At 41.2% G+C, this 22,888-nt stretch overlaps 1 protein-coding gene across 3 annotated transcripts; it reads right to left on the reverse strand.

The window, feature by feature from the left end:
* Positions 1-7,587: 7,587 nt before the first annotated feature.
* On the reverse strand, positions 7,588-21,890 carry MAT2B (methionine adenosyltransferase 2B). 3 transcript variants are annotated; one of them, XM_036241441.1, is made up of 8 exons: positions 19,579-19,739; positions 15,044-15,238; positions 13,128-13,242; positions 12,750-12,902; positions 10,286-10,479; positions 9,133-9,246; positions 8,320-8,491; positions 7,588-8,219 (listed from the first exon to the last, which is right to left on the reverse strand). In XM_036241441.1, exons 1-7 carry the CDS (start codon positions 19,639-19,641, stop codon positions 8,321-8,323), a joined length of 1,005 nt encoding a protein of 334 aa, XP_036097334.1. In that variant the 5' UTR covers positions 19,642-19,739; the 3' UTR covers positions 7,588-8,219; position 8,320. The 3 variants fall into 3 exon arrangements, with proteins under 3 accessions (XP_036097334.1, XP_036097335.1, XP_036097333.1); XM_036241442.1 differs by lacking the exon at positions 19,579-19,739 and adding an exon at positions 21,664-21,890 and having other exon boundaries at positions 7,588-8,491; XM_036241440.1 differs by having other exon boundaries at positions 7,588-8,491.
* Between the last annotated feature and the right edge of the window lie 998 nt (positions 21,891-22,888).

Genomic DNA, 22,888 nt, shown 5'->3' on the forward strand with positions numbered 1-22,888 from the left:
AGTGTCTCCCTTTTAATTTGGTTTCCATCTAAAAGGCCATGTCTGAGACTAGCAAGAAGAAAAAAGTCCCATTTTTATCTGCCCCACGGTGATGGCTGTCACTTTGGGGGTAGATGCAGTCAATATTTACAAAAGAATAAAATACAATCTTGGTTATTTTGAAGAATCTTAACCAAAGATTAAATAAAGATTAAAGTAAAAATAAAATGGCCAGATTTGGGGAGAAGGAAAACTGTCAAAGGCTGGTTGTGTTTCTGTTATCCCGATTTAACAGATTTAAGCAAATGATAGAACATTTTTTACCTTGGGTTTTCAAGCTGCCAATTCGAAATAACTTCATTTTTGAGTTACAGAACAAACTGCATCTAATATACATGGTAGGCAGGATTATGGTCACCCTTGGATGTCCACACCTGAACCCCAGAACCTTACATGGAAAAAGACTTTGAAGACGTGAAGATTACTGACCTTGAGAAGGGGGGATTATCCCTGATTCTCTGGGGTACCCAACCAAATCACATGCCTCCTTAAAACTGGAGAATCTTTCCCAGCTGTGGTTGGAGAGATGAGACAGAAGGTTGGGTAGATGCAAGATGAGGACTCACCTACTCAGGCTGGCCTTTTTAAAAATGTTTTTATTGATTTTAGAAAAAGAGGAAGGGAGAGGGGGAAAGAGAGAAACATTGATGGGTTGCCTGCCGTAAGCACCCAGACCAGGGATCAAACCCACACCTGGGTATGTGCCCAGACTGGGAATTGACCCAGTGACCTTTTCGTGCACAGGAAGACATTCAACCAACTGAGCCACATGGGCCAGGACAGGCTGGCTTTGAAGATGAAGGAAGAGGGCCACAAACAAGGAATGTGGTGACCTGTAGAAGTTGGGAACAGCTCTCGGCTTATAAACAGCAAGAAAATGGGGACCTCGTTCCCACAGACACAAGAAACTGAAGTCTACCAACCCAAATGAGCAGAAAATATATTGTTTCCTAGTGTCTCCAGAAAGGTATGCAGCCTGGAGACACCTTGTTAGTCCAGTGATCCCTCTGCCAGATGTTTCGTGTACAGAACTGTAAGATCGCCCAGCCAGTGTGGCTCACTGGTTGAGCATCGACCCATGCACCAGGAGGTCGCCGGTTTGATTCCCGGTCAGGACATATGCCCAGGTTGAGTGCCTGATCCCCAGTGGGGGGCATACAGGAGGCTGCCAATCAATGTTCTCTCTCATCGATGTTTCTCTCTCTCTCTTCTTCTCCCTTCCTTTCACTCTAAAATCAATAAAGAAAAAAAAAATTTTTTTTTAAGAACTGTGAGATCACCCACTCGAATTGTTTCAGCCACTATGTGGGGTGGCCGCATAGAAAACTGATACACTGGCCATAGCAAAATACTCTGTTTTGGCACCCAGACCACCCTTGACGTGCCTAAATATAAGACATTGAATACTAATTTTCTTATCACTTAGTATTTAGTCAGCAGCACCTTGGACAATAGAAATTCAGATACTGCTTGCTAAAAATCAAATGAAATTATCTCTCACAGATGGAAAATATAAAGATTCTAGTGTCCTTTCAGGAAGCTGACATTAGTAAGAACACTGGTAGAGACATTAGGGAAAGGATAAAAATTATTAGTTTTCCTTTAGATCAACAATGTTAACACGCCATGCTGACCTCATCTGTCTCCCACAAACCGCTCCTGGCAGAATCGGAGAATTGATTGTTCTCGATTTTAAAGCTTACCCTTGGCAGTTTGTAACAAGAAGTCCCAAGGAGTTCAAGAAATATTTAGATCTTTTTAACTAGAAGACACTTGAAAACAGCAGGACTCATGCCTAATAACAGCATCCCTTTTTCCAGGTGAAATCAAGGCAGTATTAATAAACAAAATGGTTAATAAACAAATAATAAACAAAATGCCTTCATTTGTATTAAAGGACGACCTTTTCTAAGACACTTAAGATCCAGTTGTAGTTAATTAACTTTCCCAGAGGTGTAATGAGCAATTCACTGAACCAGGAGACCACAAAAACCACTATGGAAGGTGTGAAACTAAAGAAAACGCTATTAGCTCAAGAAGAGATTCATGATCCAAGCCTATTTAAACCCACATAGAAAAATGTTCCACTTCAAGATGGTGGTTGGAATACAGGTATCAGTTCTTCCCAAAACCCCCGCGAAAAATTTTTTTTTTTATCCTCACCCGAGGACATTTTTTGTTCAGATAGAGAAGGAGGGAGAGAGAGAGAAACATCGACGTGAAAGGGACACATCCAGTGGCTGCCACACGCATGACCCAACCAGGGCCGGGGACAAACTGCAACCAAGGTATGTGCCCTTAGCGGGAACCGAACCCGGGTCTCTCTGGACCACAGAATGACGCTCTAACCGCTGAGCCAAACCAGCCAGGGCGAAAAATCCATTCTTAAAAAAGACATAAAATAGCCCAGCAGTGTGGCTCAGTGGTTGAGCGTTGACCCATGCACCAAGAGGTCACCAGTTCAATTCTCGGTCAGGGCACGTGCCCAAGTTGTGGGCCCAATGCCCAGTGGGGGGCATGCAAGAGGTGGCCAATCACTGTTCTCTCTCATCTATGTTTCTATCTCTTTCTCCCGCTCCCTAAAAATCAATGAAGAAAAAATATTTTAAAAAATAAAATAAAAAGACATAAACTAATGAGCACAGGGAAAATGGAAAACAGACCACAGTAACAAAACTCTGGAGGCTGGAAAGGGAAGGGGACTATGGGTAAAGGAGCTAACCAGCCCCAACAGGCTCAGTGGTAGGCGACGGTAGGGAGCACTCAGAACCAAAGTAATTCACATTGAAAATGCTGAAAAGTCTCAGACCAGATACCTCTGAATCTTGGCTGAAAAGGGAAGCAAAAGAGTAAAGAAAAATGAGTGAAACTGGATCCCCAGATCCACTCCCCAACCTCCCAATTACTGGAAGGAGTGGGGTGGGTGACTTGGGCAGGCTGTGGATAAAGACACTACGCTGAAAACAGGAAGAACGCGTGAACATATGAACCACGCTAACTGCAGGACCTGTGAACTGTGTGGGAACTCTTAGCACAACCCAGCGAGGAATCCAAAGCTGCTTGTCCTAATGTGGGTGGAGCTCAGGCCTGTACAAGAGGAATGTGCTCTTACTAAGAAAGGTGGAGGGCACACTGGTTCCAATGTCAGCTCTCTCGTCCATTACAGAATGCCCACTGTAATTACCTAGATAGGAGAAGCCCTGGGTCCACCCTCGGCCTCGTATCTCCAGCCTCTGCAGATAGCTTAAAGGCACCGGGGAGGTGCTGCTTACAATCTCCTCCCTCAGGCAACACTTTCTTATACATATAAAGAATGAGGAAGCGCTCTCTCTCTCTTTAAAATTCTTTTATTGATTTTAGAGAGAGAGATAAAAATATCAATTAGAGAGAGCATTGCTTGGCCGCCTCCTGCACGCCCCACTGGGGATTGGACCCACAACTTGAGCATGTGCCCTGACCAGGAATCGAACCGGTGACCTCCTGGTGCGTGGGTCAATGCTCAACCACTGAGCCACACCGGCTCAAGCACTTTTTTGTGATAAAACTTTCACCCCAACATAGCTCAACAGTACAGAGCTCAGGTTGCTTCTCCCACTCGGCCTCCAGATCACTGGCAATCAGACCCAAGCCCTCAAGCCGGGGCCTGGAAGACCCTTTTCGGAGAAATCTGACCTGATAAACCTGAACATAATGACACTGGGAGTTAAAGGGACCACTCACATGGTCCTGGAATAGCTGTTCTCCGCTGTAAAGACCTTGCTCCCAGGGAACATTTGGTGATGTCTGGAAAAATGTTTGATTGTTCTGACCGGAGGAGAGTAGCTGGAGCTGGTGAATGGATGCCAAGGACGCACCAATCACCCTGCAGTGCCCAGACCAGCCCTGCTGCACACAGACCCTCAGCGATTCCAGTGAGCCTTTCCGTCTCTCAGTCCCGATCAGACAGCTGAAGATGACCGGCCAGCTCAGCAAAACCCTGAAGGAAACAAAACAGGCCAAGCACAAACAGAAGCAGTCTGGAAGAAACAGGTATCTTAAAACTAAAAAACAACAACACAAAAAACCTAAAACTGAACTATCACCTAGCATTGATATTTCAGAAAAGTAAAATCTACACATGGCAAAAGGGACTTTGTAATTAAGTAAATCCAGAAATATGATCATTCTTGGGTTTTTTGAAAAGTAAACATGGAGAAAACAAAGAAAAGTTCTTGGAAACTTAGATAACAAAAAAGTGTAAGTGAGTGGAAGAATTGGCTAGAAAGTTAAGGCAAGTTCCCAGAATGTAGCGTAGAAAGATAAAGAGCCATAAACTAAAACAGCCCTGGGCCGTGTGGCTGTCGGATGCTCTGAAAGGTCACTGGTTCCGGTCAAGGGCACGTGCCCGGGTTACAGGCTCATTTCCCAGTTGGGCACATGCAGGAGGCAGCCAATTAACATTTCTCTCACATCAATGTTTCTCTTCCTCTCTACCTCTCCCTTCCTCTCTCTCTAGAATCAATAAAAAAATAAGGAAAATAAATAAAAATCAGAGGATCAGTGTATGAGTTTCCAATTGCTACTGTGACACATTACCACCAACTTGGTGGCGGAACACAAACATCATCTCTCAGTTCTAGAGAGCATTAGTCTGAAATGGGTTTCACAGGGCCAAACCCAAGGGGTTGGCAAGGTCATGCTCCTTCCCAAGGCCCTAGTGATTAATGCTTTTTAGCATCTGCAGGCTGCCCATTCTTTGGCTTGTTCTCTTGCCTCCATTATCTTATCTCCTTACTTACTTCCCTGTCTTCCTCTTAAAAAGGACTCTATGATTACACTAAACCAGCAGGATAATCTCATCTCTCATCTCTCTGTTTTTTTAAATCCTAACTGGAGGATATTTTTCCATTCATCTTCAGAAACAGTGGGAGGGAAGGAGGGAGGGAGTAAAAAGCATTCACTGGTTGCTTCTGGCATGACCCAGACCAGGGCGGTGGACTGAACTACAAGCAAGGTATATGCCCTTGACTGGAATCAAATCCGAGACTCTCTGGTCCGTGGGCTAATGCTCTAACCATGAGCCAAACTGGCCTGGGCTCCTCTCTTGCTTCTTCATTACAAAGTCCCTTTTGCCATATATAAAGTATCCTTCACAGCCCTGGCCGGTTTGGCTCAGCGGTTAGAGCGTCGGCCTGCGGTACAGAGAGACCCGGGTTCGGTTGCCGCTAAGGGCACGTACCTCGGTTGCAGTTTGTCCCCGGCCCTGGTTGGTCGTGCGGGTGGCAGCCACTCGATGTGTCCCTTTCACATCGATGTTTCTCTCTCTCTCTTCTTCCTCTCTCTCCCTCCCGCTCTGTCTGAACAAAAAATGCAAAAATGTCCTCGGGTGAGGATAAAAAAAAAAAAAAAAGTATCCTTCACAGATCTGGAGATTAGGACCTGGACATACTGATGCAGGGGCATTATCCAGCCTACCACAACCAGGTTACAAGGCATAATATCCGCGAAGTAGAATGAAAACAATGGAGAGGAGACAGCAATGAAATAGTGAAGGATTTACATATAAAGGTCCAACAGGCCACATTTGACATCAGGACCATGGCCTAGGGCTCAGGAATGCTCAGCTGGCTCAAGGAGGCCTGGGTGAGGAGGGGACCAGTGGGGGACCTGGTGTGAGCAGAAGAATGAGTCTTATTGATGATGTGAATGAGTGAAGGAACTACAAAAATAGAAAGAGGAACGCCGAGATAAACTGTGGAGCAAGACCGGAAGTGGAGGTATCAATGTGAATGTATGGTGCCTCACGTATAGAGATGTCAAAAATGACCCTGCAAGACTGAGGAACTGTTCCAGACTGACGCGAAAGCAGGTGGTAACAAATGCCACAAGTAATCCTGGACTGAGTAGGATTGTAAAGGACATTACCGGGCGACTGATGAAATGTGAGTAGGGTCTGTGGATTAGACGATTGTGTTGTATCAATGTTAGCTACTTGATTTTGATGGTTATATTACAGGGTTATGTATAAGTGCATTCTTATTTTTAGAGAACATTATTAGGTTTATATGCTACAAAGTGGGTGATTTAACATCATGGCTGCAACTTGCTCTTAAATAGATCAGGAAAGAACATATATTCTCTTGTGTGTGTACATAAACAGAAAGAGAAAATGATAAAAATAGCTAAATGTTGACAACTGGGAGATCTGGAAGGGGAATGAATACAGGGATTCTCTATGCTGTAATGGCAAATTTTTTTTGCAAGATTTAAATTAAAAAAATAAGAACATGGACTTTCTTTATAACTAGCATAAACAAGTGCCAAGGCTCATTAAATTAAAAAAAAAAAAAAAAGTGCAGACAAATGTGTATTATGCTTTCTTTGTGTAAATAAAGGGATGGTGAGCCCAGCTGGTATAGCTCAGTGGTTGAGCATTGACCCATGCACCAAGAAGTCGCCAGTTTGATTCCTGGTCAGGCACATGCCCAGGTTGTGGGCCTGATCCCCAATGGGGGCGTAGGCAGCCAACTGATGTTCTCTCTCATCGATGTCTCTCTCTCTCTTCCTCTCTAAAAGCAGTAAGGAGAAATTATTTTTAAAAAAGAAGAAATGGCAAGAGTGTGAACACACACACATTGTGAGACTGAGTCTTATAATTACAGGGTAGCTCTAGAAACACACCAGTCTGATCTACACTGGCTTCTTCCACTACTGGGAAAAACTGGTGGCCAGAGGAAAAGGGTAAGGAAGGTTTTTTAACCCCAACAATTTGATTTTTGTACTACATGAAATGAAGTAACTTTAGAAAAAAACAAAAACAATGCCAGAAAGCTTCAAATACAAGTGGCAGGTTGACTACTTCAGAAGGACCCAGGAAACACTGAAACCTAATTAGCAAGTATTGATCCAGAAATTCCACTTCGGTGGGTCCAGGTTATGGCTTCGACCAGTTAATACTTTCCTAGTTAATTATAAAACATAATATGGTTTGGGAATTGCTGCTTTAACCAAATCACCCCGATCTGATTTTCTCTGAACCCCAAATTCTATGTAAATTCACTTTTTGTCTAATGAGAGAATAAGATCATAATCTAGAGAAAGAGTACCCTGTAAGTGAAATCAGAAAACCTGAAACCAGGGTTTGCACTGACCCCCAAATAGAAGCCACTCTGCCTTGCCACTCCCTTCCTGAGGACCAGAGACGCTGAGGTTAAGGTCACCTGGGCATTACTTGGCATAGACAATCCATTCAGATGCTCTACAATCTCAGAAGGAACACTCTGTGTTAAACATATAACAAGGCTACATAGCTAATTTACTTAATAACAGCCAGCTGACAGTAGATCCAGTATCTGCAACATTCTAGATCTCAGAAAGGGGGCTCACCATGTTCATTTTCTTTATCGTATTTTGTATTTCAATATATATTAACTATATTCTCTTGCATGCACTAGATGTTACATAAGAATGTCATTTTTAAAAATTAAAGCAACAAAATAACAATCAGTTTATATGGTTGGTCCTTACACTTACAGAGAAGTAAACACACGAACACTAAGCATTACCATGCCAGCAGTACATATTTATTATTCATGAATGGTCAAAAGACTTACAAGGCCCATTATTATTAGTATAACCACACATGTGAAATATCACTTAGGGACATGGAGTGAAAAGGACAGTGTTATATATATTTTAAAAATACAGACACATACACACATACTCTCTGGAGTGTTCACCGAACACTGCTACAGAAGCAGGCGGCCTCGGGCTGCAGGAGTTCCAATATACATAACATGAGGAAGTATCTCAAGCATAAAAACTGTACTTAAGTTGCAAAAATAAAGTTTCTTTCTTCAAACATTTTGATCTGGGCTTAAGCAAAGCAAATAATGAACGCCAATGATTTTCATACTATTTAACACGTTAAAAGAGAAAAGAGTCAACAGTTGCAATAGTCCTGAAAATGTAGAGGTCAGAGGAATGAACAATGCATTTCATCTCCCCGCCTCCCAAAGAAATCTACAGCAGGTCTGTTTCATCCTGGCTCACAAATATTGAAGAACCATAATCTACTATACTCCAACAGCAACTGAAGCCAGGACAAACAAAATGATAGAAAGAAACACCACTATGTCAAGCAAGGCGTGATTGACCTTCATTTCTTTACACGATTCCACTAGTGCAAAAGCTTCGTTTACCTGAAAGATCATAAGTCACAATTAAAGAGCACTCATACAAAACTATTTCCTTTAAAAAGTGCCACGTACTCTATCATTTTTAAAAAAAGACAACACATACACTAGTGAAAGACCGTTTGTCTCCATCTCTTATCAATGAGGAAGGGCCAGAGTGACTCTTTGATTCCAATTCGAAATGGTGTTCGCTGGCCAATGCCCAGGGTCTCCAATTTGGAGCAGTCAAGCTGAGCATTTCTTGGACGTTGGGCTCCTAAGACAGGACTGTCAGTTATCTTTAAAGAAAAATAAAACAAAACATCAAAAATACATAAATGGCCACATATTGAGGTTTTATATTCTCTACTTCACTTAGCCTTCAGTGCAAGAAATTGGATTTGATCCCTGGCAAAAATTTTTTTTTAAAAAGGCTGTACACCCTGGCCAGTTTGGCTTGGCAGCTAAGAGCATCAGCCCGTGGACCAGAGCCCTGGGTTCGGTTCCCATTAAGGGCACGTACCTCAGTTGCGGTTCATCCCCGGCCCTGGTCGGGGTCGTGTGGGTGGCAGCCAGTCGATGTGTCTCTCTCACATTCATGTTTCTCTCTCTCTTCCTCCCTCCCTCTCCCTCCCGCTCTATCTGAAGATAAATGCAAAAAATAAAATGAAATAAAATTAACAAATAAAAAGGGCTGCCACCATCGAGGCAATACTTTCTCTATAAACATCACCAATACTCATGGGCTTCCTTTATACGTAATAATTTAGAGAAAAGTAAAGATATAAACTGCCAACATACAGGCGAAGGTCACTGTGATTAATACCAGAAAATGAAGTTATCAATACTTCCAAAGCAACAGGAAATGTCACCAGCGGTACACACTACAGGGGTGGTCCTGGAACTCGGAAAAGCGAGGTTGTAAATGCCATGTACTCACCGGCCGCAAGTGGCTGCTGGGGAGGCTGAAGGCGTCTGCGATCGCACACGCCATCTCGTACTTCGTCATCTGTTCGTTGCCAGACCAGTGAAACGTGCCCCGAATTGACGGATCCTGACAAGAACACGAAAATTCACAATAATTTCAGTTTTTGAGCTGAGAGGAATGGTAGGTTTGACAAGAAAGGTCATCAAAAGGCCCAGGAATAAAAAAAATCCCTCTTTCCTTTCTCGAATGCTCTCCACAAGGTATCTACCATCACACCTGTAAGTATTCCCAGCTAACAGGAAAAGCAGTTTCTAGAATTTAGCCTTGAGAATTTTTTAAAATAAAAATATAAATGATTCTCTTTTATTTAGTGGGAATCCTAAAAACGTTGACAGATTTTTATGGAAACACAGCCCAATTTAACGAATATTTCCAATTATCCTAAGAAGCTAAAAATAAAACCTAATAGAACCATTTTTCAAGATGAGCTAATTAGTCATAACATCCCTAAATATTTTCACATAATTTTTTATGTGTTAAAAAAGTACAGTCATACTATTAGTAATATTCTAAAATTAATCAGTTTGTCTCTAACCTTTCTTTTTATGAATATTCTATTTAGTGCCAATATTTTCAAATGTTTAAAATTAAACTCCTATTCATATACCTAAAAAAATTACAAATTACAAATTACTTCTAACGTGGCTGGAATTATAAATTCCTATGTATATTCTTCTTGACATTACATAGATCTTAAACAAAATACTTTCTTAAAAGACATTAGGAAAGTACTTTGTTACCCAAAGAACAAATACAAGTTTTCAGTCATCTTACAATAAAGAATGACAGCTGGGCTCAGGTATTTGGGAAATATACTACTTCTACTGGGTTTCCTTACAGTTTTAAAAAAGCACGTTATAAAGTACAATAGGAAATACAATCAATAACACTGTAATAACTATGTATGGTGCTAGCTGGGTACTAGAAATATAAAGTATATGATTGTCTAACCACTATGCTATACCCCAGAAACTAATATAAAATAGTAGTGAATATAAACTGTAATTGAAAATAATAAAATAAATAAAAGTAAAGCACTTTAACTTGAACTCATTAACAGGACCTTTACTGGGATGAAAGAAAATCTCCCTTCCAAGAGTCTCACCAGCATTCTCTTCTCTGCTAACTGGCGACACACGGTGGCGACGTCGCTGACGTGCGTGGGGAACCTCTGCTGCCAGTGGTCCATGTTGGCCGACTTGTTGCTGAACTGCACCTTATCAAACATTACCGTCACGGCGCTCTCCTCTAGCTTTTCAACTTCGCCATACAGAACAGGAATCCTCAAAACAGCAGCTCCTAGAGAGGAAGAAAGGCAGTTATTACTTAATTATTATTATTATTTTTTATCCTCACCTGAGGACATTTTTGTATTTTTTTTCAGACAGAGCAGGAGGGAGAGAGGGAGGGAGAGAAACATAAACGGGAGAGAGACACATCAAGCAGTCGCCACGCACACGACCCCAATCGGGGTCGGGGACAAACAGCAACAGAGGTACACGCCCCTAGTGGGAACCGAACCCAGGACTCTCTGGTCCATGGGCCGACGTTCTAACCGCTGAGCCAAAGCGGCCAGAGCGCAGGTATTACTTTAAAGCTGACTGGTTCTTAAGTCTTGACGTAAGATGAAAGTATATGGATTTAAACAATATGGTAGGAAATCTGCAATAGAACAAAATGACAGCTCACCTGTAATGATGCCATTTAACAAATGTGATTCTGAATGTTTTTAAATGTTCTCTCATTTGGGTTATTTTTACACATAATTTCTTCATTATTATAATTGTTAAAAATAAAACTGATCATGACAACTAAATGCAATGTGAGATCCATGACTGGATCCTAGATTAAAAAATGAATGCAATAAAGGACATTACTGGGACAGTTTGGGAAATTCCTATATAGACTGTGTCTTATATTGTAGTAATGGTTCATTTCCTGAGTGAGATAACTGCATTGTAATTATGTAAAGAACATCCTTGTGCCCTGGCCAGTTTGGCTCAGCGGTTCGAGCGTTGGCCTGTGGACCAGAGAGTCCCGGGTTCGGTTCCCACTAGGGGTATGTACCCAAAAAAAACAACAACAAGAACATCCTTGTTAGAAGACATACAGCAAAGTATGTTGGAGTAAAATTCAACTAATTATTAATAACCACAGAAAAAAATTACATGTAAAAAACATGTGGCAAGACATGAACAACTGGTGAATCTATGTGAAGGGTATGTGAGTACTGACCACATGATTCTTGCAGCCACGGATTACAGAATCAGGAGGTAGGCTGGGAAAAGCAGGAGGAGGGCGGGACGGGGAGGAGAGGGTCAGCAGGGGAATGGGAGACATCTGGAATACTTTCAACAATAAAAAAGAAAAGAATCATGAGGTGTTTAGATTTTATTTTGGTCCCTAATCAGGGATTACAACAGACTAGATAATTGACTCTTTAACTGAAAATCAAACAGTTTAATTAAATTAACTTATTGGACAACCATATATAGATATGTAATTCAAGGATGAATTCTGCAGGATAATTTCCAATACAAAAAAGGAAAATAAAAAATGTCTAGGAAGACGGTATCTATACTAGAGGATGCTTCTCAAAAACACAACCCAGTCTAAGGCAGAAGTTTGTGCAGGGGTCATTAAATCAAGGACCACACGGCCACGGACAGAAAGAGAGCCAAGTGACGGCTCCATCTGTCCTGAAATGCAAGTATGCAGGGGGACAGATTACAAAACAACATGCGAACAAGTTAAAATTCACAAAAAGAGAACCCAGACATACCCACATCAGGTGTTTCTCTCTGAGGTAGCAATGGAAGAGAACTTTCGCTCTTTACAATGTCCAATGTAAAAAAACTGTTTTTCTGGGAGGCTATATACCTTTTATAAGCGGCACATATATGTGCATATATGTATACACAAACACACAGAGAAAAGAAAACCTCACAAATAACAGAAGACCTCAATATAAGAGAAATGATTCTGACCCATTATTTTCAAATCAAATTACAAAACTTTGTACTATATGATTTGTTTTCTATATTCAACAATATTTATGTATTCGCTGATGCTAGAAAAAAATCTGGAATAATTCACAAATTCTTCAAGATTTCTAAAATTCTTATTTTTCTTTTTTAATCCTCACTCAAGGATATTTTCCCATTTATTTTCAGATATAGTGGGAGGGAGGGAGGGGGCTGTGGGTGAGAGAGAGACAGACAGAGAACTGTCTACTGTCTATGTGAGAGACACTTCGATTGGTTGCCTCCTGCGGGACCCCAACCAGGGCCGGAGACTAAACCACAACCGCAGCCGGGGACAGACTGCAACCGAGGTACATGCCCTTAGCGGGAACCGAACCCGGGTCTCTCTGGACTGCAGGCCGACGCTCTACCACTGAGCCAAACTGGCCAGGGCTTATTTTACTTTGTTAATAAACCACATCCTCTCATTTCCCCGCAGTGATTTGTTCTCTAATCTGTAAATCTCTCTCTCACACGCAAACACATACACCACAAATAATAAGGAATCCCGCATCAAATCCGGGCCTCGAGCTTGCTGTGTCTTACCTAAATTGTTCTCCAGCACAGCCTTTTCTCCTTCTAATTTCGTTTTGCCATACAGATTCAGCGGACTTGGTATGTCTTCCTCGCTGTAAGGAGGATTTGTTCCATCAAATACATAATCTGAGCTAATATAGATTAGAAATGCTCCAATTGCAGCTACAAAAAAAAACACAGGAAACAATCTATTAAATTAACATATGACATTACTCTTTACTGAAATGTATAATGGTATATATATATGTATGCTATATATATTTTTATATACATTATATATAAACACAAATCTCATTAGCAATCTACAAAACTTTAATCTTTACAAACTCAGCAATCTAATATTTATAGATTTAATATTTTACAAAGATTTTATGAAGTCGCCATTACCTGCTTCCTTTGCTAAATTCCCAGAAGCATCCACATTAAGTTGAACAGCAGCATCTGGCTGATTTTCTACAACATCGGGCCTTCTCTCTGCGGCACAATGTACTATGACATGGGGCTGGAAGTTAAACATTGATTTTTAACACAAAAAGGAATAAAACAGAGGAGCTACAGCCTTCCAAGGGTAATTTAATTCATAAAAAAATGTTAAGTCGACATTCCTTCAGCTAAAGAATCACTGCATTTTGTCACACTTCCTTTTTTCAAGGTTCAAAATTCCTTAAAAATATACATCGGCACCCTGGCTGCTGTGGCTCATTTGGTTACAAAGTTCACCCCATGTGCACCAAAAGGGTCATGGGTTCGATTCCTGGTCAGGGCACATATACTGGTTGTGGGTTTGAACCCTGGCCAGGATGCAACTGATTCATGTTTCTCTCTTTTTCTTGCTTTCTCACCCTCTCCTCCCTTTCTCTCTCTGGAATCAATGAAAAACATATCTTTAGGTGAGGAGTAAAAAAATAAAAAAAACCCGCCCTGGCCAGTTTTTCTCAGTGGTCAGAGCATCGGCCCACAGACCGAACAGTCTCGGGTTCGATTCTAGTCAAGGGCACATACCTCGGTTGTGGTTCGGTCCCCAGCCCTGGTCAGGGTCATGCGGGAAGCAACCAATCGACGTGCCTCTCTCACATCAATGCCTGCCCCCCCCTCCTCCCTCCCTCCCCCTCCCGCCCCCTCTATCTGAAGATAAATAGAAAACTATACTTGGGTGAGGATTTACACAAAAATAAAAATAAATAAATAAGTAAATAAATAAATGTATGTAGCTCTGAAAAGGAAAGAGCAATTTAGTAAGTCCTAGGCAAAAATCAGACAAACATCTGTGTTAACAACTGTATTCCTAAATCATAAGCTTCATCCCCTAATTCAGATGGAAGAAAAGAGCCATCACAGTGTGATTAATATGACCTAAATATTAGTAAGTCAATGTTAAAGGGAGAGGAATATCAATTCCAAATCAAATTCATAAATTCAAATCTCTTAGACCATTCATTGAAAGAAAATCAACTATCTATAAAAATTACATTCCCAGTTGAGCATTTAGTACACTACCTATATGCTAAGCAGTGTGCGAGCAAGACTTCATCATCTAGTGGAAAACACAGACATGTAAAGAGACTTTCAATAACACGTGACAGACGTCAAAAGGGGAATGCAGAGGGTCCTTGGCACGGAGCCGAGATCTGGGAAGACCTCTGACAGGCAGGACTAGCCTATCCACATAGCAAAACTTCCTCCTTCTCAACAACTGCTGAGGAAGCTCGGTCTGAGTTGTTTTCAAACTTGAATGTGCACAATCTGGGGTGCATCTGAGAATGTGGAACCCTGGGTCCCACAAGTGACTTACTGAATTAAACTCTCTGACAGAGAGGCCTAAGTACAAGTTTCCCAAAAGATTCTGATGCAGGTGTTACCTGGACCATATTTTTAGGAAAAAACTTAAACTCCCAATTTGATTAGAGGGGGACAGAGCCTAAATTTTTCTGTAACTTTTACTGTGATCACGGCCAACAAGCTATGTAACCCCTCCGAGCCTGTCTTCTCTGAAATGAAAACACTGTCCATTTCGCAGTGTCGTAAGTTGCACAGAAAATGGTATGTAGAAGGGCACTCAGAAACATAAGCTTTTTATGAAATGCTCTATACTCTGTCCTTTGTCAACCTGTGTCTGAACCTAATCATTTCAAGGATGGCAAATACTCTGCCATGCTTTAAAAAAAAAAGTATACTCTATATTGTTGCTTAATAGGTCAAAGCCGAAGTATAGTGACTTCCCTTAAGGCAAGAAGATTTCCCGTATCGCCTAGGTGATTCTTAATATGGACAGTTTACAGCGGCTAAAATAAACTAAACCATACCTCAAAATCATAAATGATGCGATGAACTGCGTTAGAATCCAAGAGATTCACATGTTCAAATTTTGGTCTTGCTCTTCTGAAACCACAGCCAACAGCATGCCAGTTATTCTTCTGAAACTCTTTATGCACAGCTCTGCCAAGAAGCCCAGTGGCACCAGTAATCAGAACCCGCCTACTGGGGACATTAACTTCCTCCTAAAAGGGGGAAGAAAAAGGGTTACTTACTTTGCATATATTCTCTCACCAAAATTAGTCAACATCATCATTCACTAAATACTTCAAGTCTAAGTAGTTTGCCTCATGTCCCATATCTACAAGCCAATTCTTAAGTTAGGACGAAGATCAGTCAAATTGTATCGATAACTACATTACTTAAGAAAAAGTTTTAATAATCTCACCGAAGGGCACCAAAACAAAACCCCTAAGATGATACTGCATGGAATTATCTGGTCAAACAGATTGTGGTTTCCTATGTTAATAAAAAAAATCTTAATTGTATGATCAATGATGTCCAGATGAGTATAAAACAGCAACTTTAATTATGTTCTTCAGTTTATAAAATCCACAATTAGGGTTATGCTTACTTATTTTATGACCTGATTTTTAAAACTCTAAACTTACCTACATAGACCAGTTAAACTAATAAAAACAGACATAGAAGAAGAAAAAACTAAAATACTCTAAACTGATATGTGTTAAGATTGTGAAAAAGGAAAAAAAAAAACAACCTTACTACTACTACTATGTAGGAAATAATACCAAAACGGGTAACACCAAATTTCCTCCCAAAATCTTAAATGAAGTAAACATTTACTATTAAGGAACAAAAAAAGCTGTATTAAATTTGATCATCTTGAAGACTTTTCATTTCAAAGTGTTGTTATAGTCACCTAACTCTGAGCTGTCAAAACTTTAAAAATGCAAATAACCAAAGACTTTTCCTTAGCCTTTAGTTAGCTGAGTAACTTAGTGGACTACGCATTTAAAAAAGGGGGGTGGGGACCACCAAAATCAGGTATTTCCATCATAGGAAAAATCTGTAATGAAAGGGCTGATAGGGGAAGTATAAAGGTAATTCCTAAAGATACTTTTTCTTTAGTCCAACCAATGACAAGACTTTTTGAAAGTGGAAGGAAAGTTCATCAAGGCTTTCTGTTGCAAAACTTGGCTCATGACCAACTGATCTACATAAACAAGGTTTTTGGCCAGCAAAACACTTTCTCTGCATTTTGGCAAGAAAATAGCTCTACAAAGATGGAATTACAAAGAAAACATGCCAAGGCTAGTAGAGAGACAATCAGAAAACAATTTACACAGAGTAAGTCCTATAAATATTTCTGGGAAAATACTATAAAAGACCTATGACTTGTTTTCTCTCAGTGTCTTACTTCACTCTAAGAAAGCAAAGGGACAGATATAGTTCTCAGATTAGTGGCCTTCAGGCTTCAGTGTATGGATCAGCATCTGGAAGGCTTTCAGACCCAGTAGATCTGGGGTAAGGCCTGAAAACTTGCATTTCTTACACATTCCAAGGTGGTGTGATGGTGATTTGAGAACAGCACTTTGAGAACTGAACCCTAAACTCCAGGAAAGTCCAAGGCTTTCCTAAAGATAAATTTCTTTTTTTCAAACAAGCCAAAAAATTACCATCTATCTCTCTAGAAGCTACATCTTTCCCTCTTAAAAAGGAAAATAGAAAAAGTCTTAAGAGCAAGCATTATGCAACCCATAAAGTTTACTAAACAGTAAGTTAATATTTCTGCATATCTCATTCACTCTGAAGCACACTTTCCCCTCATTTTAACATTGCTGTTAAATGAATAAAATAGAGATGCATCTTATCAATGTGTCATAGTTTGGTTGTCTCTTTTGCTTTTTAGTGCATCTTAAAATAAGAGCCCAGCCCGGCTGGTGTGGCTCAGTAGTTGAGCATCAACCCATGCACCAAGAGGTCGCTGGTTCGGTTCCTGGTCAGGGCACATGCCCAGGCTGTGGGCAGGATCCCAGTGGGGGGCATGCAGGAGGCAGCTAATCGATATTCTCTCTCATTGATGTTTCTCTCGCTCTCTCCCCCTCTCAATTTCTCTCTAAAAATCAATAAAGAAAAAATTGTTTAAAAAACTAAATAAATAAGAGCCCAGATCTTATAATCAAGAGCATCTTAAACTTGATGAAAATCAGTATCGTTACAAACACAGCAAGGTTCTTCAGGGACTATAATAGACTTAACTTTAAAAAAGATGGGAAATGGGTGGAAAAAATACAACCTTATATTCTATAAACTCGGATAATGTGGTCAGATGTCAATGATCAAGAATTTTCTTTATAAAAAGAGCAGAGATCTGAAGTGCAAGCCCTTTCTGAAATGTAAATGATTCTGCACAATCTTATATTTGAAAACCATCAAATGTCATAAATCTACATTATACCTTCTGATCATAATCATACCTTTTGATCATAAAAACTGCCTTGCTCTTCAGGGCAGATATATTTTTAAAGTGTGGCACCTGAAATCTAGAGATGTTCTGCCCATAATAAAAGGGAAAAGGTTAAGACTAGAACTTGGGTCTTCTTGCTTCCAAATACATACTGAGTTTTGTCTCAATCCTTTGAACTTATATTTGGTCTCATGATGATTAAATTTTATCTGCTCTGCCAAGAACTGTGCCATTGAGAAATTCCTCCATCTCTATTGATCTAATTCCTCACTGGTAAAATGATGCATTTGGACAAAGTGACTAAGTCTCCCCCAGCTTTATAGTTCTACAATTCTGACATTTTCCATATCATCCTTACCACAAAGGGGTCTGAAGAGAGTGAATTTACTTAAATAAAGTTTTACTCTTTTCACATAGTCTTCTAAAGACTTGATGAGCACCTTCTGTCACCAGTATAGGGGCCCAAACAAGATGTTTGCATTTGGATTATAAGTTTATTTGGTGGTTGGCAAATAAAATACGTGTCACTCTAAAATTAAGATGCCAATCAAAAATAACTCTTCTATTTTTAAGTTTTGAGTTTCTGTACATAAACAGAACTCTACCTAAAGCTTTTGAAAATATTCTATTTTGTTTTCTTTTTAAAAGAAAATAAATATTCCTCTGAAAATTACTCTGGGCTTAACTCTATAAATCTAGTTCTGCAAAACACAGGAATGTCCTAACACCCTGAGGAACTCAGAATGGAAAAAAAAGCTGTCTAGTTCATTGAAACCACAATCAAGAGTTGAAAATATTTTGTGTGCCTGAAAAGTCTACTTTCTCCATTATTACTTTATGGGTACATTATATCAAACAGTTTTATACACACAAACACATGGATACATATAAATGTAAACTAACAATAGGTAACGTCCTCAGCACTATTTGGGGTAGTATAGAAGAACAAAATAACTCATCTATGTTTTGGTATTTTTTTATCCTCACCCTAGGACGTTTTTTGCATTTATCTTAGAACAGAGCGGGAGGGGAAGAGGAAGGACAAGAGAGAAAGAAACATGAAGTGAGAGAGACACATCGAATGGCTGCCACCCACACGACCCCAACCAGGCCGGGGACTAACTACAACCGAGGTACTGCCCTTAGCGGGAACCGAACCTGGGACTCTCTGGTCCACAGGCCGACGCTCTAACCTCTGAGCAAACCGGCTAGAGCTAAGCCATCTAAACTTTACCCCTGCCCCGCCAAATCCCAAAGTAATGTGAAAACATCAAATAAGCTACATTTTGGAGGCGTTAAAATTTTGCATTGTCGAAAACTGCCATCTCCTATATCCCCTCTTATATCCATAAGATATATTGGTCTGGGCATTACCAGTCTTCTCGTCCCCAGCAAAGATATACTCTGTAGATGAAGGCTGGGGAGCCTGGGACAGAACAGAAAGAAGAGTGGGTGGGGTGTGGGGGTGGCGGTCCCAAACGCAGTATGAAAGAAAAGCCTTCCTTTATGCAACCTCCATAGTGGTGCAAAGCCCCCAACAGACCTGCATTTGAATCCCGGTTCTAAACGCACTTAATGAACTTGGACCAAGGACATACCCTCTAAGCCTCAATTTTCCCATCTGTAAAATGGAGCAGAAACCACCCCCTAGTTACGAAGATTACAATGTATAACACAGTGTCTTGTGTACACTAAGAGTTCAACTTGTCATCGCCAATACCGTTATTGCTCCTGAAAAGCCACCTCACCCCTTCTTCCCACGAGCTACAAACAGGTAAAACCGAGGGATAGGAACAAAGGATGCAAAAGACATCAGGAAAGAGAATCAAAACCAAGACAGCTCTGAAAACCTCTCCAGTCTTAGGAAAAGGAGGCGACGCAAAAGTGAAACCTGATCTGCTCATTTCCGGCCCGGAGGCTGGAAGGGAAAAACGCCAACGGGTGTGCCCCCGAGGTAAACAAACTCGAGGAGGCCGCCCGATCTCCCGGCTCGGGAGGTGGCGCCGAGCTACTCGGAGTCGGAGCTCCGGCAGGATGCGCCTGCCGGGAGGACCTCTCCTCTGCACCCGTTCCCGCGAGACCCCGGGACTCCTTCACCTCCACCAGCTGGCAGTGCCCGGGAACAAAGTGGATGGAGAGCTCCTTCTCCCGCCCCACCATGCCGGCCGTCGTCGCGGCGCCGCTGCAGCGGCTGCCAATTCCTACAGCCCAGGACTGTGCCAGCCGCAGCTCTGAAGCCTTTGGCCCGCCTCCCCTTGGTCCAGGCTACCCTGCTCACCGCTTCCGGCTTCCGCCGCCAAGGCCGCGCCCGTTGATTGGCCACGCTTGGCCGAAACCCCAGAAAGGGGGCGGGCGCGCTGGGGGAGCGCTCAGCCCACGCGCCAGCTATTAAAGGGATACACAAAACAAAGGCCTGGGCCTCAAGCAGTGAATATAAGTTTTGTTGTTTTTTGGGGGGTGGGGGGATATTTTATTTACTACCCTCCTTTTTTTCCTTGACAAGAAAAGGACTGAACTGGATAGCCTATAGTTTCAAGTTTTCAGACTGTGCCCAGTGCATTAGGAATCAACCTAAAACTAATACAAATAATATTGAATGGAAACAGCAACTGAAAAATAAAATTTGAAAAGTCAACGAGGCATCTAATATATAAAGTGGGATAAAACATTTTAAAGTTATGGGGGGGGGGCGGTGAGGCAAGAGGGAGAAAGCACAAAAGACAAATATTTCTAGAGCATTGGTGTTTTTTGAGATTCAGAAAGAGACAAGAAAATGGGTTGGCGTCTGAATCATTACCACCTCAAGAACCCATGGTTGTCTCTCTGGGATGCTAAAGTAGGACTAAAGTCGAGGAAGGAACCAAGGGGAGAGAGTAATGCTGAACCACCAGTATAATGCTTAAAATAAAGAAAAATTGTTGCAAGTATTACAAATACGCCCCTCTTTCCCCCCCACTGAACCTCTCCTCCTCGCTCCCAGTTAAAAGCGAGAAATCAAGTCATTTTCACTTCAAAACCTTGTGAAACTCAGGAAGAAACCAGCACAGGCCGCGCAGGATTCGCCAGGTTTTCATGAACAGTCTGAGTGGTCTCGTACCAAACCTAAAAGTTGCTCACAAACGTGCCCGCTGCTTGGATCTTTCTACAAAGACCTTCTTTTCGAAATCCTTTAGTGCCTAAGTAAGCAGCCTTTTTCCAAAAGTCCTGTGTGACTTTCCTACCCAACCCCCAACAAGAACTCACTCCTTACTGGTGTAAACGTAGTGCCTTTGGAACAGTAGTGGAAGAGGGCCCGAGGCCCCTCACTTCTCGAATTTTGTTTTGATCCAGACTGTTCAGCTTTTATTTAGAGAGCACTGCCCCAGCCCCAAACCTGCCAGATCTGCAGACAACAAAGTAAAGGGGGATGGGGTCTGCGGGGCGGGGGAGGGGTGATTCCAGATCCTCTTAATTCTCTTTAAAAACTGGAAAGTTTTAAAAAGTCTCTAGTTGCAACGTGTGATGCAATCTAATCTATGGGGGGAAAAAAGTATTCAGTGTGAAGATTTCAGGACAACCACATGCTATTAGCATTCTGATTCTCAGAAAAGCCTTGTCTAGAGGGAGGAACAAAACGAATTTACTGCCTGTATTTGAGAATCTGGTTAGATACTTGCAGGGGAAACGTGGTCTAGTTTTAGGGGCGCGCGCGTGTGTGGCTTTTAATCATTCTCTTCAAAGATGCAACTTTCTCTGTGACTAAAAACGCCATCATTACACAGGCACTATCCAAGTTCGTGCTGTCGCTATAAATCTATAAATGTAAAGAGAGCAACCTGGAGCTAAAAGTTATGTTAGCAGATTCGATTCTGGCCAAGACAAAGAAAGGCTGGAGATTACTGTAGATAAAATCCTCATTTATACAGAACCTTCACCTACATCATCGCATTTAATCGGACAAATGAAACTGCTGTTCTGCATTTTATTTTTGTCAATTAATGAAATTTAGCTGAGTTCTCCAGACGGGGCCAATAATTAAAGTTAGTTTATTCGGTCATGTCCCAAAGTTATATGCTTTTAAAAAATGAATGACACCCATTCATTGCAGCTTTTAGCAGGCGTTCACCGGGATACTTTACAAACAAAACAAAAAAAAACTCTTAACTCCAGAATGCTTCAGTTCCTGAACCATTCAGCTCTTACCTGTTCCATGACCTCGGGCATTTCAGGCATGGTTCCAGAACGATCTCAGGAAAACGGATTTGGGAGAAGATTGAGCCTCTGTCTCCTCTGGCTGGGTCTTTGTTCTTTCAGCAGAGCGCAGGCAGGGAAAACGTGAGCCGCAGCCTCGCTCGACCTTTTAAATTAGCATTTTGATGCCAATCCCGGAATCTCGTGCAGTTCCCAACCTTGCAGTAAACTGGCAGCTGATTCCCCGTGGCAGTCTTGAAAATACCCAATGAGAAGTTTCCTGTTTAATCGCCAGACTAGTGAGGGTCCATTAGCAAAACCATTAGGAGAACCAGCTTCTTTTTTAAAAGAAACGACAACCGCAGCAAACCCCCCCTGTGAAGACTTGCTGCAATGTTCTCTTGCAGCAGAAAAGCAAGAGCCAGCGGCAGGAAAACACGCAGATCATGCAACGGATTCCTGTTCTGAAATATTTTATTGTTATGCCTCAGGACAACGGAATCGGTTTAGCAAAGTTTCCCACTGTTTTCCCCCAAATGCATTTTAGTTCTTTCAAAGATCAGTAATTTCTCCTTGCAGTATGTGGTTAACAGCAAGCATAAATTAAAATGCAACAGGTCATTTCCATTAACATTTTCCTGCCTTCTGCTGGAGAAAATAGTACGTGAGGTAAGCCTTAAATTTGGCTAAGCATTAAGGACTTCCAGGTCAGTGATTCCTAAACCTGTCCACACCGCAAAATAAATGAAACAGTCATTCTGAAGGAGTGGAACACAGTGATCTTACTTGCAACTATTTCAAGAGTGATGAATATGCTCAATTAAATTTTGAACCACTGCTCTGTATTATGGCTCTCCAACAATTTAACAACAAAATTGCCATTCAGAGATACCTAAAAATATCACTTAACTCTGTATACTACCCACTTAGAGTACATACTTGGCACATGGTAAACTATGTGGCATGCAGAAAGTCTGAGTAATGAAGAACTTACAATTTTAAAGAATTAATAAAATTCAACAAAACTTCTAGTTTCAGTTCATCAAAAGATAATATTTTTTAAATGAATCAGAAAAGCACAGACTGGGAAAATGGTCTTGATATATGTATCTTCAAAGAACTTATATTCCAGAATATTTAAAGAACTCTTACAGTTCAATCATTTAAAAAATCATTTTAAAAATGGGCATAAGTTTTGAACAGGTAATTCACAAAGTGAAGACACAGAATAATCACA

The sequence above is a fragment of the Molossus molossus genome, unplaced genomic scaffold (assembly GCF_014108415.1).
Source record: "Molossus molossus isolate mMolMol1 unplaced genomic scaffold, mMolMol1.p scaffold_m16_p_4, whole genome shotgun sequence".
In the NCBI taxonomy this organism is placed as follows: Eukaryota; Metazoa; Chordata; class Mammalia; order Chiroptera; family Molossidae; genus Molossus; species Molossus molossus.

Bases quoted from the DNA above. Each gene is read 5' to 3' on its own strand.
- MAT2B (XM_036241441.1), bottom strand. From the start codon at position 19,641: ATGGTGGGGCGGGAGAAGGAGCTCTCCATCCACTTTGTTCCCGGGCAC. The intron at 10,480-12,749 runs GTAAGACACAGC...CTTCCTCTCTAG, and splicing joins TGTGCTGGAGAACAATTTAG to GAGCTGCTGTTTTGAGGATT. The intron at 8,492-9,132 runs GTGAGTACATGG...TTTTCTTTAAAG, and splicing joins CCAGCAGCCACTTGCGGCCG to ATAACTGACAGTCCTGTCTT.